The sequence below is a fragment of the Eubalaena glacialis genome, chromosome 4 (assembly GCF_028564815.1).
Source record: "Eubalaena glacialis isolate mEubGla1 chromosome 4, mEubGla1.1.hap2.+ XY, whole genome shotgun sequence".
NCBI lineage: Eukaryota > Metazoa > Chordata > Mammalia > Artiodactyla > Balaenidae > Eubalaena > Eubalaena glacialis.
The window spans coordinates 157,415,670-157,434,321 of record NC_083719.1 but is presented as its reverse complement, the minus strand read 5'-3'; the positions used below and the strand labels follow the sequence as shown (position 1 = coordinate 157,434,321).

At 42.3% G+C, this 18,652-nt stretch overlaps 1 protein-coding gene across 1 annotated transcript in view; it reads right to left on the bottom strand.

The window, feature by feature from the left end:
* Nucleotides 1-8,361: 8,361 nt before the first annotated feature.
* Nucleotides 8,362-18,652, bottom strand: part of FAF2 (Fas associated factor family member 2) — a 64,443-nt gene continuing 54,152 nt past the window's right edge. Inside the window, exons 6-11 of the mRNA XM_061189958.1 lie at nucleotides 17,784-17,869; nucleotides 17,591-17,682; nucleotides 16,006-16,183; nucleotides 14,866-15,037; nucleotides 13,739-13,882; nucleotides 8,362-9,207 (exon numbers count right to left, since the gene is read on the bottom strand). Coding sequence (XP_061045941.1) covers nucleotides 9,025-9,207; nucleotides 13,739-13,882; nucleotides 14,866-15,037; nucleotides 16,006-16,183; nucleotides 17,591-17,682; nucleotides 17,784-17,869 — 855 coding nt within the window. The 3' untranslated portion in view covers nucleotides 8,362-9,024. The remainder of the gene's footprint in view (nucleotides 9,208-13,738; nucleotides 13,883-14,865; nucleotides 15,038-16,005; nucleotides 16,184-17,590; nucleotides 17,683-17,783; nucleotides 17,870-18,652) is intronic.

The window sequence follows — 18,652 nt, the reverse complement described above, 5'->3', positions numbered from 1 at the left end:
TGTTGTATCTATTTTGTTTATTTATTTATTTTTGCTGCATTGGGTTTTCATTGCTGTGCACGGGCTTTTCTCTAGCTATGGCGAGTGGAGGCTACTCTTTGTTGTGGAGCACAGGCTCTAGGCACGTGGGCTTCAGTAGTTGTGGCATGTGGGCTCAGTAGTTGTGGCTCACAGGCTCTGGCACACAGGCTCAGTAGTTGTGGCGCACGGGCTTAGTTGCTCCGCGGCATGTGGGATCTTCCCGGACCAGGGCTCGAACCCATGTCTCCTGCATTGGCAGGCGGATTCTTAACCACTGCACCACCAGGGAAGCCCTCCTGCACCATTTTAAAAGGCTCTGCCTCTGTTGTATGGGGTGCAACTAAACACAGAAACTTCAATCTGCTTGCCAGTTATGCTCCAAAGGTGGGAGTCCTTGACATCTGAAATGTGCCCTCTACCTGCAACAATCCCTTTCCCACAACTGCACTCCACCCACCCTTTCTGAAACCTGGACCCCACCCTTTCTGAGGTCTGGCTTTCCATTCTGGGACTGACCTACCCCATAGTCTTTCAACACATCAGTTTTTTCCTTAAATTAGCTAGAATGGGTTTCCTGTTTGTTTGCTAACTAAAGACCTCTTTAGAGATAGGTGCCAACAGGCAAGCGCTGTATGAGAACATCCAGGTGTGTGCAGCTCTGTGTGTCAAAGCTGGTATGCCAGGCCAGTTATGATTTACATCTACTCTCCTGCCAGTACCTGAGTGATAATGAAGCCAGAGTTAAACAAGAGTCTTGTCAATGTGATTGATTCTGGAAGACTAGAATCATGTGGTCTAGGCACTTGCCTTCCTAGCAATCAGAGGAGTTTGAAAAATTGACAGCACATCCTTTAAACCATTTCTATTGAATATGAGTTTTCTTGGCCTGGCTTTAGGCAGGAAAATGCCTGGTGTGTCTAGGGAACAATTAAGAGATCTGTGTGTGTTACTTAGTGTGACCATGTGGAGGAACAGAGAAAAATGAAGTTATGAAGTTCCATCAGGGCCCTAGAATTGAGGCCCCAAGTTCTAGGCTGGGGAACTGAGAGCCTCTGAATGCTCCCAGGTGACGTCTGTTTTCAGAAAGAAATCAGCAGCAGTGAGGGAGGTAGACTAGTGACTTTTTGTGCATATTCCCACCGTGTATTCTGGTCTCAGTCTCGCCTGGGCCCTCAGTTTGCTGAGACAGACTTCTGAGTCTTCCTACACTCTGTCCTGCTCTCTAAAACAGCCATTTTAAATCTCCCCAGTCTTCTTAGACCTCTGGCCCATCACTTCCCCCCAACCTGACAGAGAGAACAGACACCATCACATGGGGACACCCTAAACTTCTGCCTTCAAACCTACATTCCAGAAGTCAGAATGCACTGACTTCTGCTCCCATCCTTCCTCCTAAAGCCATTGCCTCCCACCACTCCAGTGGCATCTTTCTCTATTATCCCTTCTCTGTGTATCTTCAACCTCTTTCTCTAAAATCTCTTTGCTTTTAGCATTTAAACATAATGAAGTCTCTCCTACCTTAAAACAATAACTCTTCCTCAGTCCTGGCTCCTATTTGCCCCCATACCTTTCACTGACAAATTTTGTGAGAGCTGCCTATACTCGATCTTTCCACTTCACCTCTCATGCATTACCTCTGCCTCTGACACTGTACTCCTCCACTGAAATAGCACCAGCCAAGGTCACCAGCGACTACTTTTGTTTCTAAATTTAGTTGTCGGAAACCACCCTCAATTTCTCCCTCTCCTTGACCCTCCATATCTAATCAGCCTCCGAGTCTTGGCCACTGTTCCTCCTAAGTAGTGCTCAGCCCATCATTAGACTCTCTCCATCCCCGGGCCGCTCCTGATCCACAACTCTTATCATGTCACTTCTTTGTCTTGCCTGCCGTCTTGCCCCCTCCCATCCAGTCTCTCCACTGGAGAATCAGCTTTCTAAAACCCCAATTCCTTGTTTAAAGCCCCTCAATGGCCTTCAGGATAAAGTGTGAATTCTTTAACCTCGTTTACATATTCTGACCCCCAACCTGTGGGAATGGAAACAAGGCGACGCTTACTCTGTGTCAAATATCAGCTGGGCGACTTCTACATTCTGAAAGGTCTTGTAAGAGGCCAATGAAAATGGTAATTAAGAGGTCACAGGTGGGACTTCCCTGGTGGCGCAGTGGTTAAGAATCTGCCTGCCAATGCAGGGAACACAGGTTCGAGCCCTGATCCGGAAGATCCCACATGCCGCAGAGCAACTAAGCCTGTGCGCCACAACTACTGAGCTTGTGCTCTAGAGCCCGCGTGCCACAACAAGAGAAGCCACTGCAATGAGAATCCCGCGCACTGCAACGAAGAGTAGCCCCCGCTCACATAACTAGAGAAAGCCCACGCGCAGCAACGAGGACCCAATGCAGCCAAAAATAAATAAATAAATAAAATTTAAAAAATACATTATTTAAAAAAAAAAAAGAGGTCACAGGTGACCATAAGAGACAGTCAGTGGAGATGAAAGTATAATTAACAGGAGGTTAAGAAAGAAGTGGAGGCTGGTTGTGCAAACTATCTTGGCAGGGAAGGAGATAGGGTGGTGACTTGTGGGTAAAGCAAGATTAAGATTTTGTAAGGGAGGAGATACCAAACAGTTTTTGGTGGAAGATAAAGAGATCCAAGCAGTTGAAAAGGGGATAGTTTTTGGTAAAGATCTGGTGATCATGACACAGATGGGAGACTGAGCACACACTGCTGATAGGAGTATAAATAACTTTTCTGCACTACAATTTGGAGATAACAAACATTTTAAAAAGTAAAAATTTCCATTCCTTTTTGACTCAGTAATTTCACTACTAAAAATTTTTTTTCCTGAGAAAATAAACATGGATGTGCATATTTAGCTACAGGGATGTTTATCAGTCTATTAGATAATCTATTAGATAAAAGCAAACAAAAAGCTTAACAACCTAAGTGACATAATAGGCTTTTGATCAATTTATGGTACAGCCATTCAGTGAAATGCTGCATAGCCATTAAAAAAGATATAGAAGAATGTGTGAAATAGAGATAACACAGTATTTACAATATTATCCCATTTCTGTATTAAAAATGTTTTTATATGCAAAGTCTGGAAAGATATACATCACAATATTAACAGTGGACATCTCTAGACAGTGTGGTATAATACATTTTTTTGTTTCTTTGAACTTCCTAAAATTTCATCATGAAAACAACTTATAAAATCACCCACACATACATAGGGAGTTCATTTATACAAAGTTTAAGAATAGGCAGAACTTCTATGGTGAAAGAAGTCAGAATAGTTGGTTATGTCTGAGAGGCTATTGATTGGGAAGGTGCACAAGGGAACTTTCTGGGGTAATGTGGTGTCCTGCATCTTGGTTTTGGTGTACACTTAGGTAAAATTTTATCAAGCTGTGGATTTAAGAGCTGGACATTTTACTGGGTGTAAATTATATCTCTTTTAAAAGAAAATACATCCACAAGACAAAAGAGAAACAGGAAGCAGGTGACATCACAGAACAATTTTGAGGTGAAAAAGGAAGATGAGGAAGTTCTGTGACAAGACCTCAGTTTTCTCAGGAAGTAAGATGTTGCAGTGGGCTTAGAGCGAGGAGGATGCAGGTGGGCTTGGACTTGAGAAAGGGGGACACAGTGAAGCAGTGCCTATGGCGTAGAAATGCATAGGGTTTCCTCGAGCTGGATCAAAGGAGTGGGCACCAACCCCCAGGGCTCTTCAACTCACTGTGATACATGCTAGGATTCTGCAGCTGAAGGAGCAAGAGGAAAGAAATCAAACGGTTGAGTTTACTTTGGGAATTGTGACAGTCAGTACTGGCTTGTAGTGGAGAGAGGTGTGAAGCCAAGATGACGCCAGTAGGGAGACTGAAACGAGGGTGAAGGGACAGGAGGGCTTTGAGGGCAGAGTAGGGACAGTGGAGTTGGAGTGATAACAGCTGTGGTGAGAGGGATTGTTTCTGAAGTCCTGAGGGTGAAGTAGTTCTGAGTGAAGGCCACACTCAAAGCAGGGGACTGCTGGCATAGGAGGGAGGGAAGCGACCACTCATCTAAGTGTCCATCTACCCAATGCCAGGCACTCACAGATACCAGCTCATTTAAATGGCACCTGGAGGGGATTCCCTGGTGGTCCACTGGTTAGGACTTGGCACTTTCACTGCCGGGGGCCGGGGCACTAAGATCCTGAAAGCCACTCGGTGAGGCCAAAACAAATGAAAAACCCCCCAAACCCCCCAAAATGGCACCTGGACTTTTGCAAGGATGTACTGCCATGAGGTTTACATAGGAGGAAACTTGCCCTAGATCAATCCGTAAGCAGCAGTTTCAAATCCAGATTTGACTCCAAAGCCACATCCCACCATACTCAGCTGCCACACAAGGCAAATCAGGAGCAGAAGAACTGGAATTTTAGGGAATCCAAATATGTAGACGTGAGTCATTGAGGTTGCTGGTGGAAAGTATCAGTTGCCAACATCTGGAGAATGGCCAGTAGCAACCAGAACAGGATAAAGTAGTCCAAGCAGATGGCATGTGCTTTGGGAGTTTGCCCTGGAGGACAGTGCATCAAAGTGGCAGAAGAGGCAAGAGGAAGGGACTCTGGGGGCTCGGGGCTTTGTGGCTCCATCAAGGTAAAAGCACACATGGAGTTCCAACTGCAATGATGGAAGTGTGTCAAGAAAAAAGTGTCGGGCACTATTTGCCCATAAGTAAAGCCTCAACCCCTCCCCTTTTTCTCTCCTTCCTTGATCCATATGGGGTGAATTGCTAGCAGGGGGCAAACTACAAACTGGAAAACAGTAATAGGAGCTTTTACCCAACACTTATTATGTGCCAGGCAATCTGCAGCAGCAATTCACTGAATCTTCATGGAAATGGTACAGTTGGCCCTGTTTTACTGATGATGAAACTGAAGCCTAGAGAGTTGAGGTTAGTTGGCCAAAATCACAGCCCCAGTCAGGATTTGAGACCAGGTGTATCTGGCATCAGAGTCTGCATCTTCCTTGACTCTATTAATCGACGGCAAAATTTTTATATGTAAGCTTCACAATTGCAAAGTATTCATTTTTAGTGGATTCTGACCTAAGGTGAATAAACTCTTCTTGAAAACTTACTAGACGAAGAAGACATTCTAGCTTACACTTAAGATGTGCATTCAAAAAAATTATATACACACAAACACACGCATACCCACCTACACACCTTTGGATAAGCAACAGGGCAGACTCTGAAGGTGACAAGAATCCATACTCACAGAAATGAGTTCTTTGCCCAGGACAGTGGGAAAGAGAAAGGCAAAGAACTGAGGCTTAAATTTCCTCTCAGAAATGAAAATATGAGCAAAAATACCTAGGAGCATAGTTCCAATAGTCCAGAATCTGTTAGATCCAAAGTGACTCTTCTCTAGCCACTCATCTGCAAGGACATGGGTCTGTTCTGGCAGGAGAAATGACATGCCTTAAGAAACTGATAGTTATTAATGCCAGAAAATATACCTTCAAAATACACTTCCTTAGAGAAAGGGGAACAAATACTTAATGACACCTGTGTCAGGTGCTTCATATACTTTTTAAGGTTTTTTTTTTCATTTATTTGATTTAATCTTTTAATCTACAAGCCTATCCTGAGGCAGATGGTGTTAACTTTTCAGTTGGGAAAACTAAAGCTCATGGAAGCTAAAAAACTTGTCTGAGGTCATAAGGCTGACAAATGACAGAGCCCCAATTTGAACCCAGATCTGCCAGCTCCTTCTACTAAAGCACACTGCCTGAGCTGCCATTTCCACAGGAACACATTGTAGAAGGTCTATTTTAACTCCTTGCTTCTTGGCAATGTTCCCTCTGTTCCCTCTCCTGGTGTTTTCCAACCTTGCCTTCAGACAGAGAAACACCTACCAGATCTCCCCTAGACAGAAAGACCCACAACTTGTTAGGAAATTTTTGTTATAAAACATTTAATGTTAACCTACAATACAATGTAAACTTTTATGAAAAAAATTTAAAGTACACTAGATTTCTTCAGTAAATTATCACGTAACTATTCAGGTGCAGTACAAGTTGGGGCACTGCATCCTTTGTGGATGGATTTCCTGTTGCTGCATCCCTCACAAGTCCTAAAAAAAACCAGTTGTAAAGTGGAGCTCCTTGTTCAAGCACCAGATAATACACTCCTGATTTTGCATTCTGGGGGTTATCACTCCTTCCCACAGTCATTTTCTGTAACTTTTTCCTTGGCCTTGGCACCATTAGCAATTTTCATGACTGCTCAGTTGAAGATTCTAGGTTCTTTTTAGCTTTTTTTTTTTAAAGAAATATTCTCCATTGGCCATCTCTTATCCAAACATCATAGTGGAAACAAGCAAGGAGAAAGAAGTATTTGCTGCAGGAAATTCTGAAGTGAAAGAAAAGACTGAGGCTGCAGAAATTCGACTGACTTCAATTAAGTGTCTTTGCTTGGTCATTTCCTATGGAAATTCAGCTGAATCTAGTTTTGGGAGTACAGAACAAAACTGGAAACAAGTGTTTTTGTTTAGTTGATGACTTGCCATTTGGAAACAACAGCTGAAATGATCAGGAGGTAATTTGGAAAGAAGAGCAAATGCTTGCAGATCACTGGCTTCTCAGTATTTTCTCACTTGCAGGTCCCATCAAGTTCCGAGGTCCTTGGGAGTAACATACAGATTGTACTGGTGTTGACAAAATGTGCATCTTTCATGGAGGGAAGGAGATGGCACCTAGGCAGCAGGTCTAGGTCAGCATGAAGACAGGAACCAGGACTGAGTAAAGCAGGGGTGTTTCAACACTAGGAAGAAGCATGTGTTTCAGGTGGAGTCTCTTGAAAACTAAAGTAAATGGACAGGCCATCCCAAGAGTTGTACCAACACGAATAGACTTTAATACTCTGGCATCTGACCTCCTTCACTGGACAAGTTATCAAAAGGCAAGAGGCGTAAAGTGCACATCATAGAATAAGATGCAGATTGAATTATTAAGAAAAAAATTTACAACTTCCCGAAGAGGTGTGGAAAAGATACTTGGTACACCCAGCCTGGTGAAGGTCCTTAATACCCTCCTATGCAGGGAAACAGCTCTGCATTCCAGACAGGGAGGGTAGCTCTGAGTTAAGTGGAAAAATTCATCTTTGCATGGTTGTCAGCAGGAAGCAGACTTTGCGTAAGGTAGAGTGGAGAACATGGTTTATCCTTAGTCACTCCAGACACATTTTATGACAACAGTCGGAAAGCGATTTCCCACTCATCTGGACTTGGGACAGCAGGAAACAAAGTGAAAGAAAAACAGGCAGCCAGGAGCAGAATTAAAGTTTCCTGGAGATGGTGCTGTAGACACCTGTGCCAAGGCCACTGGGAAATTCTCAGGCTCCCCAGGTGATACCCATGGGGCTCCTCACCCTGCCCCTTGGTGTTTACCCCAACCACTAAGGGTGGCAGAGAAGAGCAGTCACATCACTGCTACCTAAAAGAATGGTCCTTAGGTTTTAGCTAAGAGAAAGCCTTTGGAGGCTGCAAATCTAGCAAGTTATGCTTTATGTTGACATGAACCCCTGGCCTCACAGCATGCTAGGGAACTGCAATAACTTCAGTAACTTCAGTAGGTTGCAGTGTTACAAGTTCTGCAAGTCTAGCTACAGAACACTTTGGAATACTTGTCAGCTCACGCTGACATCTGTGAATACATGGCCTGACCCCAGTACCCATTACCATAAACTCAACCACAGATGAGGCATCAGAGGGAAAAACCCCTACTGCTTCAACACAGCAATAGAGGGAGAGGATAAAACTGCCCCCAGCAGGTGGCTACATCAAAAACTGAAATGTGCCTTCCGACACTTTACACAGGCTGAGTTCTGTCTTGCCTCCCTTCAAGGCCTCCGGTTCTTTCAACCCTTAAAACACCACCACCACCACCACATTCCCAGTGAGACAGGCGGGGTACTCTCACATGGTTCTGCTGGTTCCACCACAGACCCTGCTAGTCCTCGGGAAAGGCACCAAGCTTGGCAATTCAGGAAAGCTCAGGGCTGGGCAGGAATAGCATGCACATGTCAGAACACATATCCTTTGGTTCAGATCCCATAATGACCACCTGGTCCAGATTCCAAGGAAAAGCTGCAGTTGTATGTATAGGTTAGTCTACACGGAGTTCATACCATGTATATGGGTGTATCTGTACATACACAGCCTTTGTGGGGCTACAAACCCAGATTTCCTCCCATTGTACCAAGTGGGGTGCACAGGCCGCAAGAAAGGACAGCAAGAGTTGGACCAAAAAGAACCTCTCTGGGAACGTGAGAGGGACAATGGCAGAAATAAGCACAAACCAGCCGGGGACACCTTTATTACACTCTTGTGGGCTAAGGAGCCCAGGGCAAGAACTCATGGGTTTAAGAAATGGCTCTTTATCAAATGATGTTAAGGAAAAAAAATACACCTATGTCAGCCTCATTCCTTTGGTCATTACAAAGCAACAACAAAAAAAATTTAAAGTTTTTCATAAATTGTGGGAAGTTCAAGGAACATCTCTGCTCTGTGCCTTCCCTTCCCTCTCTTCTCCAGAGGTGGAAGAAGCAAGTTCTCAGGAGATGCTGCAGTAGCTGGTTGTTGGAGGTTTTTTCACTTTTATTTTCCATAAAAGCAAGAATGAATAAGATCTAGTGGGAATGTCCCCTTCCCCAGTTGGGACAACAGCTGGGTTGGAGGTGAAGAGTCTCCTTTCATTGGAAGGTGTGTGGTGCAGAGGCAGTAGGGAAGGGTGGGCTTGCCAGCAGGAACGTTCACTGCTAACCTCACGTGCACACAAAGGTGGTGACTTTTGCAGGCAGCATGGTTTCTGATCCTTCCTTAGGATGCAGCAGTCTTTTAAAAAAAATATTGTATTATAATAATAATAATATGAATTTCTCTCTCTTATTTTTTTGTTTTTTTTCCATTTCTTTTAGGGATTGGGGTGGAAAAGGAGAGGAAGAAAAAGTGTCATTCGTCTGTTAGGTCCTGAACAAAGAGAACTTCTGTGTGGCTGAGTCCGGCCTCCTGCAGAGTGGGGGGGTTGGGCCACTCCTCTGAAGGGGTGCAGGGCAGCACCCTCCGGGGAAAATTGGCTTCAATCTGAAACTTTTCAGGGCTTTCTTTCAAGGAGAATAAGAAGTCGTGGATTACCTGCAGAAAAAGAAGGTAATTTTCTATTACCTATAGAAAAAGAAGGGCAGTGAGAAAAAGACAAAGACAGACACACACACAACCATGAAATCAAATATACCCCAGCTCTCCCCAGGGTAACTTGGAGATATGAAGTAATCACATTAGATTGAAATTCCATTTCAAAGTCGATCCATTTCACAGAGCGAACATGTCGGGCAGCTCTTTTAAGAGATTTACTACACAGCCCAATGCTAGTCCTACTCTGAATTGACCCATCTGTTTCTTTTTTGAAAACGTGCCTGATATAAAGTTAAATATTTTTAACTTACAAATAATCAAGAGTTACAGAAAAGTTGGAAGCATAGCTACAGAATTTTTTCTTTGAATCAGTTGAAAGCGAGCTACCAACTGAATGTCCCATCACCCCAGAATACTTGTGTATATCTTACAAACAGGGCAATCACCTTAATAATACAACCCTCAAAATCAGGAAACTTAACTGATACATTATTACTGTAATATAATAATGTACATTAAATTTTTATTCAGGCCCCATTCAAGTTTTGGCAGTTGCCTTTTATAGCAAAAGGATCCAGTTTTAAATTGTATATTGCATTTAGTAGTTGTCACCATCTCCTAAGTCTGCTCCATTTAGCCTGGAACAAATCCTCAGGATTTCCTCGACTTTCATGACCTTGACACTCCTAAAGATTACTGGTCAGTTACTTTGTCTCTCAATTCGTTTATCTGATGTTTACTCATGATTAGATTCCAGTTATGCATCTTTGACAGGAGTATTACAGAAATGATGCTGTGCTCTACTCAATGCATCCTATTCAGGTGGAGTCGAATTTCATTTTGCTCCATTACGTATGATGTCCACTGTGACCACTTGATTAAGATGGTGCCTGCCAGGCCTCTCCGCTCTAAGTTAGTCTTTTCTCCTTTGTTATTAACGAGTATTTTGTGGGGAGGTACTCTGAAACTACGGAGACATTCGGCTCCTCAAACTTTCTTCAATTTATTTATTTATATTAATATAGAGCCATGCTTTCCTATTTTATTCAATAGGTTCTAATGTTCAAACTGTTTCAGATGGAGTCCGAGGAGCCCAATCAAGCTGGCCTCCGTGTCTTTCTGACATGTCTCCATCGTTCTTTGAATAATTCCTTGCTTTGTTGCACAAGGTGTTCCAGGCTAATCTTGTATTTTCCCTGTCCCAGTCCTGGAATCAGCCATGTCTCCAAGGAACCGTGATTCTTCCTAATGGACAATGCTATTTAAAAACCACGATCTAGGGAATTCCCTGGAGGTCCAGTGTTTAGGATTCCACGCTTCCACTGCAGGGAGCATGGGTTCGATCCCTGGTTGGGGAACTAAGACCTTGCATGCTGTGTGGTGCGGCCAAAAATGAAGAAACAGAAAATAAATAAATAACAACCATGATCTAGGTGCTAGGTATGTTCATTGCTGTTGGGGTGCTGATGTTCCCAAGCACTCTCTGTGGAGAAAGCCAGACAATGTGTACATACATATATGCATCTATATCTTTATTTCCCCCTGTATACTGACAGCCATGAGTTGATTCCCCTCTCCTCATGTACACCCTCCTTACCTGGTTCTGGATTTAACACCCACCCCAGGACACCTGGGCTCTGACTTCTCTGCACTGGGTGCCCCCACATATGCACACCTCCTTCACTTGATTGAGATCTGACACCCTCCACGTAGACCTCTCTTCTGTGAGAAAGCCCTCTTCACCCTGGTCTCGATCTGGCAAGGTAAGGTAAATTCTTATTTTCCCCTGTCTCTTAACGCCACACATTAAGAACAGGCACCCTGGATCTGATCTATGGTCCTCTTTATCTCAAATTCTGTTTTTAACAACACTCTAAGGGATGTGCAGTGAAGGGCACTGCTAACCTCTTTCAGGTCCATCCCAAAGATCAGGAGCACCCCATTCAAGTTACCCTTACTTTTTTGAGGGAATCTATTTCTATTTCCTTTTTGTTCCACCTCTCGTAAGTTTATTCCCCTCTGCCTGAAGAGGCTATTGCTACAAATCCATTTAAGGAGTAAATTCATTTTCCTCTCACTTAATCCATTCATGATTTTACAAAATTCTCATATTTTGGTCCATCAACCTTAATCACTTTCAGTTCCTTTCTCTGTCTTTGCAATTTCGATTAACATTCATTCTCCTTTTCTTTTCTTGAGATGCATCAGTTAGACTTGCATCAAGTATTCTTGGTATGAACCCAACAAGGGTTTTACAGAAGGGCAAAATATCTTGCTTCCTTTTCAGTCACTGCTTGACAATACTCAACTGTGATACAACACTGGCATTTTCTGTTTATCATTGGCAATGCGCCAATACCATCAGGAAACAGATGAAATCACCTCTACAGGTCCCTTTTGGTTCATAATGGATAGAAAAATGATTTCTGGGCTGCGTATAATTTGGTTTCTCTCTTACATGTATTCATTTAGGAGAAAGTCAGCTGCCACTTTTCTGCCCACTCTTGAAGGCTAGAGATTTTTCTACAGTTTATCCTTTTTTATCCTAGCCTTTAACCCCTGTCAAGAGCTGGGCATCATGAACAAACTGAGCATTTTGCTGAACATTCACTTATTGAGAGTATTTATAAACGGTAGAGTTCACAGGAAGATCACACAAAGTCTGCAAGAGCACTAAAAAACTGTAACTCATTATTCAGTTACATGTTATTAACTCTATGAATGTCAAATGAAAGGCCAGCACTGCCAATACACCTCTCCTCTTACACTTCTTTCTTTCCCATCTGACCCTTGTCCCCATTTACGAATTATTTCTCTCCATCTGAAGTTTTTTTCTTCTTTAAAAAATAACTTTTAGTGTGAACGTATTTAAAAAGCCTACAAGGATTAAATATTTAACAAATGGGTTGGTTCCCCTTTGGCTAAAAGTCTATTCTATTCCACAATTCTAATAGATTCTCCTCCAAAACGCTCAAGAGAGGAAATTTTGGTTAGGCTTTTCATATACAAAATGATAATGAGAGTTTGGGGAGTAAAAGCTCCACAAGCGCTTGGGCATACTACAGAGAACTGTCAGTGAACATGGCTGCAAGCTAATACCCACACAGAAAACAGCAGTTACGTAACACATCAAGGAAAGGGAATGAACATTTAGAAACCATCTACTACATGCTAGGTCCTGTGTGAGGCTCATTCATGTTATTCCCAACTAAAAAATCCAAAGTTAGAGATGTGAGCACCTTCCCCCATATAAATCAATGTATAAATGAGAGATAAACAAATAAAATGAGGAAGCCATTGTTTCTCTCTCACCAGGATGCCTCACAACGTTTTACTCTGAATTAGCTCTTTGAATCGTCTTACATTCCTTACTGGTCAGTAAGCTCCATGAATTCCAGAACCACGCTTTACTCGCCTGCATAACCCCTAGGGTGCCTAGCACAGTGCCTGACATACCTTCAGTTTAATGTTATCAGAGGACAGGTTATATTTCCATTTTACATACGGGATATATCTGAGGCCCTATAAGAGACTCTGTAACTTGTCCAATGTTTTCCAGTTAAACAGGAGAAGTAATGAATGTGCTACCCAGCCTCACCTGACTACAGAGCATCCACATTTCTATTATGCAGTTTATTCTTGATTATTTCAAATGATCAGGGAAATGGCAGAATCTATTATAGTTGTAAACTTGGAAAGGCAATTTACCAACGCTCAATATAAACAGGAACTTCCTTCTTATAATAAACACCAAAAACAATAGCGTTTGAATGCTTACTATGAGCCAGGCACAATGTTGAGCACTTTACATATGAACTTAATCCTAACAATCCTATTAGAGAGTGACTATTATACCCATTTTACAGATGAAGAAACTGAGGCTTAGAGATTAAGTAAACTGACCAAGGAAACACATCTATTAACACTGGAACAATGAGAATTTGATCTTCATTCTGTGAGACTCTGAGAGTCTCTGCTTTTAACTACATCCCTATGGAATGACAAACACTATTTACCTATGGACACCAGATATACAAGGTAGCCCTACTAAGTGGGGCTTCTAATGGGCTGAGTAGAAAGAAAGAGTGACAACTGCATGCAAGCTGCACATGCACTTATATTCAGTTGTGTAATTCCAGTCCTTCTAGGGCAGCGGGGATAGAGCTTTTTCTACACAGCAGGAGGTTCTGGTGGTATTCTAAAGCCAATGCAAGTCGAGCAGCTTGGAAGAGCCTCCCACCTCCAACATACAAGTCTTTTGTGGGACTTCTTGGTAAGGTATCTTTTTTTCTTAGCAGAGCTCAAACATGATAAAATGAAACCTTAATAACTGCTTTGAGTTGGCAGCTAGACCTGAAGGAACCTACAATAATTCAGTGTACTCTTCTCTCTGCCCCACCTCCTTCCTCCCCTGTTCATCAGAGCAGCAGATATAGCAACAACACTCTTGAGAGTCTTTAAAAGTTTCCATATCTACAGCCCAGACAGCCCAGACTTTATATACACTTCACACAACTTAGGCAGTTCTTACTGTTAGAGACTGTGAAAAGTGGAATCGTCTTTCTACTCGAGAATCATTGGGTAATTTGAAAATGATTTTGACACTTTCAGGGTCATCAGGGGAAGGCTCCGGGGGCAGGCACTCCAACTTCCTTTCCTTCTCCTCTTGTAAATTCTGTAGAGACACAAAGCAAAGGTGAGGCTATGGCTCCAATTAGGGAACAAGGAAACAAGAAACACAATCACATCATGTAGGTTTACTGGGCAGTCAGATGAAAAATTAATGACCAGTATCAGAAGAAAAACTTCTTGGCAAGGGTCAGAAACACCCTAATTCAAATTATATTTATTTGATTATATACTATTGCATCACATGTATTATTTATTGACTATGTTAAGGTATGTAACCTTTAGAAAAAAGGGAATGACTAAAAGACCCTGGCTATAATCAAGCGGCAATATGCAATGAAACAAGATGATGAATAAAATGTCAGATGAGCTAAACACTGGTACTAAGAATGAATGCTTGGGCTTCCCTGGTGGCGCAGTGGTTAAGAATCTGCCTGCCAATGCAAGGGACACAGGTTCGCGCCCTGGCCCGGGAAGATTCCACATGCCGCGGAGCAACTAAGCCCGTGCGCCACAACTACTGAGCCTGAGCTCTAGAGCCCGCAAGCCACAACTACTGAAGCCTACGCGCCTAGAGCCCGTGCTCCGCAGCAAGAGAAGCCACGACAATGAGAAGCCTGCGCACTGCAACAAAGAGTAGCCCCCGCTCACCCCGACTAGAGAAAGCCCGCACACAGCAACGAAGACCCAACGCAGCCAAAAAATAAATAAATAAAATTTATTAAAAAAAAAAAAAAGAATGAATGCTTAAAATCTACTGCTGTGAATTAGCATATTGAATTGCTTATTATCTATTTATACTTACTTTTCATGGAACAGAGCTGTTCTGCCTAACTTTTACTTACTCTTGTATTTGTTTTAATAAACTTTTTAAACAATTAAAAAATACTTCTTGTGAAAATGTAGTAAATATTAAAATGGCATGGAGAATTTAAATCCCTCACAATCCTATCATCTAGTTTCTCCCTTTCACACTGGAGAAAAGACCAGTGTGGGAGTCAGCAGAAGTAAATAAGACAGGCCCCTCACCCGCCGCCGCCTCTCCTCTGCCAGCTTCTGCTGCTGCACCTCTTCCTCCTTCCGCCGCTTCCGCTCCCGCTCCTCTCGCTTCTTTCTCTCCTTCTCCTGGTCAGCCCGGAGAGAGGCCAGGTAGGCCTCATCCTGTTGTTGTCTCAGCACCTGGGTCTGGTTTCGTTCTTCCCTGTGGACAGATCAAAAGCATAGAGGGAAAAAATAAATCTCACAAAGCTCTGTGTTTTCTTATATTGAAATTTTTTAGGGGGTTAAAAAGGTTGACAATCTTGGCAGATGACCAGTTAACACTACCATAAGGGATTCAGATTCTCATGCAGAATCTGAATAAGCCATCTCTTTTCTTACTTTAATTTGGCAGAAAAATGGCAAGCTTTTCCCTCTCTTTTTAACTTTCCATGTAAAACTATCCTTTCCCCCCAATCCTAACAGAAGTAACACAATATTATTGCCATAAGATGATCAGCGGGATCATATTTTATAGGTAAATACCTTTCTGGGTTACAACATTTTTGTGTATGTTGCTTTCATAAAACCAAAAAACCACATACACACATTTTAGAAGATGTGAAAAATATAGAAACATCTTATTCAGAGTTCTACTAATCAAAGAGAAAACACTGTAACATTTTGGGATATTTCTTTTTCTCTCCAAAAAATTGTGTATGTATGTAGGAGTGTGTGTATCTGTGTCTATAAAATTAAAAGAAAATATCCCAGAATGTTAAAAGTGGTGGTAGGACTATGAGTGATTTAAAATTTCTTCTGTGCTTTTCTATGTTTCCTGAATTTTCTACATTAATTAATGTACATTACTTATGTGATGGGGGGAGGAGTTATAACCAAGTTATAACCATTCCTCATTTTTTACATTTAAGTTCTTTATATCATGCTCAGCTATTTTAAATGACACAATTTACATTCCTGAGCATAGAGTCCTGTCTTTATTTTGAATCACATCTCCAAGAAAAGATGATCTGATGGAGTTATTTAGGTCAAAATATATAAATATTTTAACACTAAATGGACAAGGCTTTTAAAGTTGCCTAACAGAGAAGAAGTCAGGATTTGTGGAGCCCCAGGTAAGGCACCCAAGTCTACAGCTGGTCTCAGTTCCAGAGAGGAACTCCCCTGTACCTCTCTAGGCGTTCTGACACCAGGTAAGTCTGGTTTGCATCCATGATAAATGTCAGCTGGTTAATGAGGTCATCAGGCTGAATGAGGCCTTCTAGCCGTCCTACCACAGTCATTCTCCGATCCTTCAACATAATCATGGCCAGGAATGGATAGGTGTTTTCTCTTAAAGCCTGCGAGACTGACAGAAAGAAGACCCAAAAGATCAAGGGCAGGACTTAGGGATAAAACAGATTAATTCTTAGATTTTACACAACAAGCAAGAGAGAACTGCTTTGGTCTCAGTTGGGAAAGAAGGGAGGTGTCATTTATTCCCTGCCTACCTTTTTCCCTCCTAGTTTCTCAATCTTTTTGCTGTTGTTGTTATATATTTGTGTCCCTATTCCCAGGTAATTTGATTAGAGTAGGACAGGCTGTTCTGGTGGGGTGTGGTTGTCATGATGATGCTAGGGCAGGCTGCAGAGTTCAAGAACAATGTCTATTTGATGGAAGGAAAAGGATCTACAAAGACTCTGGCTACTGCTCAGCATAATTTTCCCCTGTGTCGGGGTCAAGCCTAAAGGAGACAAGGCTGCAAGTCTCAAGCTTTATGTTACTGGTGAGGATCTCCACCATCATCTTCCCTGTCTTTTGTTCCTCTTATCCAATCCCTTCCTTACCCCCTTTTCCTATGTCCCATCCGCCCCCACCCACTATAAAAGGGCTAGCTTTTCTGTTCTGAAGGAGTTTAGAAAGTTGGTCTTCCAAATAACCAAGATTTTACAATTACAGAGTTTTACCTGTTTTACCTTATGATTTGAAAGAAGAGATTTTAAGCTTCTATTAAAAGTATCCTTAGTCTCCTTCTATCTATCACTCCTCACACCCAAAGCCATTAAGAGAATGGCAAAACATATACTGCAGGAACTTATCAGATGTTTAAAAACCAATTAGGAATAACAATTCGGATTCCAGGATGTAGACAAAACATCTGCTGCATCTTTGGTTCTCAGGATTTAGCACAGTGCCTGGTATGCTAGTATATATTCAAAAGTTGCTGTATAGAAGTAGCTGCAAAGTAACAGCATTTTCCTTCCCTAGATGCCTTTATATCTTATACTGACTTCTAAAGATATTTACCTCCAGCTGAGAGTTAGTTATAGTCAGCAAAGATCTGAGCTTTCTGAATCCCTATCAGCACTCAGGGTACTCAAACTCATTGTGCAAGAAGCTCTGCTAAAATTGCTGATGACAAGAATAAACTCTTCAGTAAAAAGCTCATTAAGATTAAAGGCAAGCTGCTGGCCAGGACTGGGTATTTTTAAAAATAAAACAGGCTCTGGCAATGGTTAACTGTAATGAATGGGCTAGAGTCTGACAGACCTGAGCTTGCTCCAAAACTTGCTAACTGTATGATCCTGGGCCAGTGGCTTAAACTCTCTGAGCTTGTTTCCTAAACCATAAAGTGGAGGTAATACAACCCCCATCTCTCAGGACTGCTGAGAGGATTGGTCAGCCACAGAACAGTCATGCAATAAATGGCATGTCCTTCCAGATTATTCCAAAGATATCTCAACAATCTCAATGAGGCAAAAGAAACACGACTTACCCCTGTATCCCTCAGGTTTGTTTGTGGAGCATGCCCAGAAGAGCATCCTAGTGTTTATTAGTGAAATAACTTCAGGAGCACAGAGTGTGGTGCTGTGGAGAGGGATGAAGAGGACATGAGAAGAACTTGCTTACTACAAATTATCAGTAGATAAGATCAGAAAAGAGGAAAAAAAAAAAATCAATCCACTTACCGACAGAACTCATCAGAGTCCTGGTGATCATCTCCATGAAGATAAACCAAAAGAAAGCGAAGCTCCCGTTTGGCATCATTAAGTGCCTGTGAGAAACAGAAGATCACAAATTATGATGATGACTGTGCCTCAAACTCTTAATTAGGCTAAGGGTCCTAATGGATACAGCTATGTATTTAGGAACAAAAGAAGAAATGAGGGAAAAAGCTGAGCAAGAAAACCAGAAAATTCCTGGGCTCCTACCTTCATACCCCTGGCATTTCTCTCCCTACAGAAAGTCCATGCTAACAAGCTTCAATGAAAAAGTTTTTAGTGTTGTTAGGATTTAAATTCTATCAGGCACATGAGAGTAGGCAGGCTGACAAAAAAAGGCCCCCTCCCCGCCCAATCACAGAAAAGTCAGCTGTTCCCACAATCTAAAGGAAGATATAAACAGGAGAATCTGACCTGAAAAGGGAGATGAGAATTTTGCCACTTTACAGCTACAACATAAAAAATACTGCGAAGATGAGCCTGATCCAAGGCCACATACCAAGCAGGGATGAGGGACTGAGGGACCCAAGGGCATTTTAAAGAGCATGGGGTTTAAAAGATCCTCAAAGACAAGGCTAGTGTCCAAGATTTCTGTGTATGCTTTTGCATTTGCAGAATCCCAGGTACATTACAATTTAATTAAGATTTCCTGAATGACCAGGTGGTCTACCCTCAGGATTACAGCAAAGAGGGTGTATGAGAGGCGCCCATCTCATTCACGTCTGTATCTCTAGCACTGAGCACAATGCGTGGCATATAGTAGGTGCTTAATGCTCGTTGAGTGGGGTGGGAGCAGCCAGTGGGAAAAAGCAGATGTGGGAGAATCACAGAAGGAA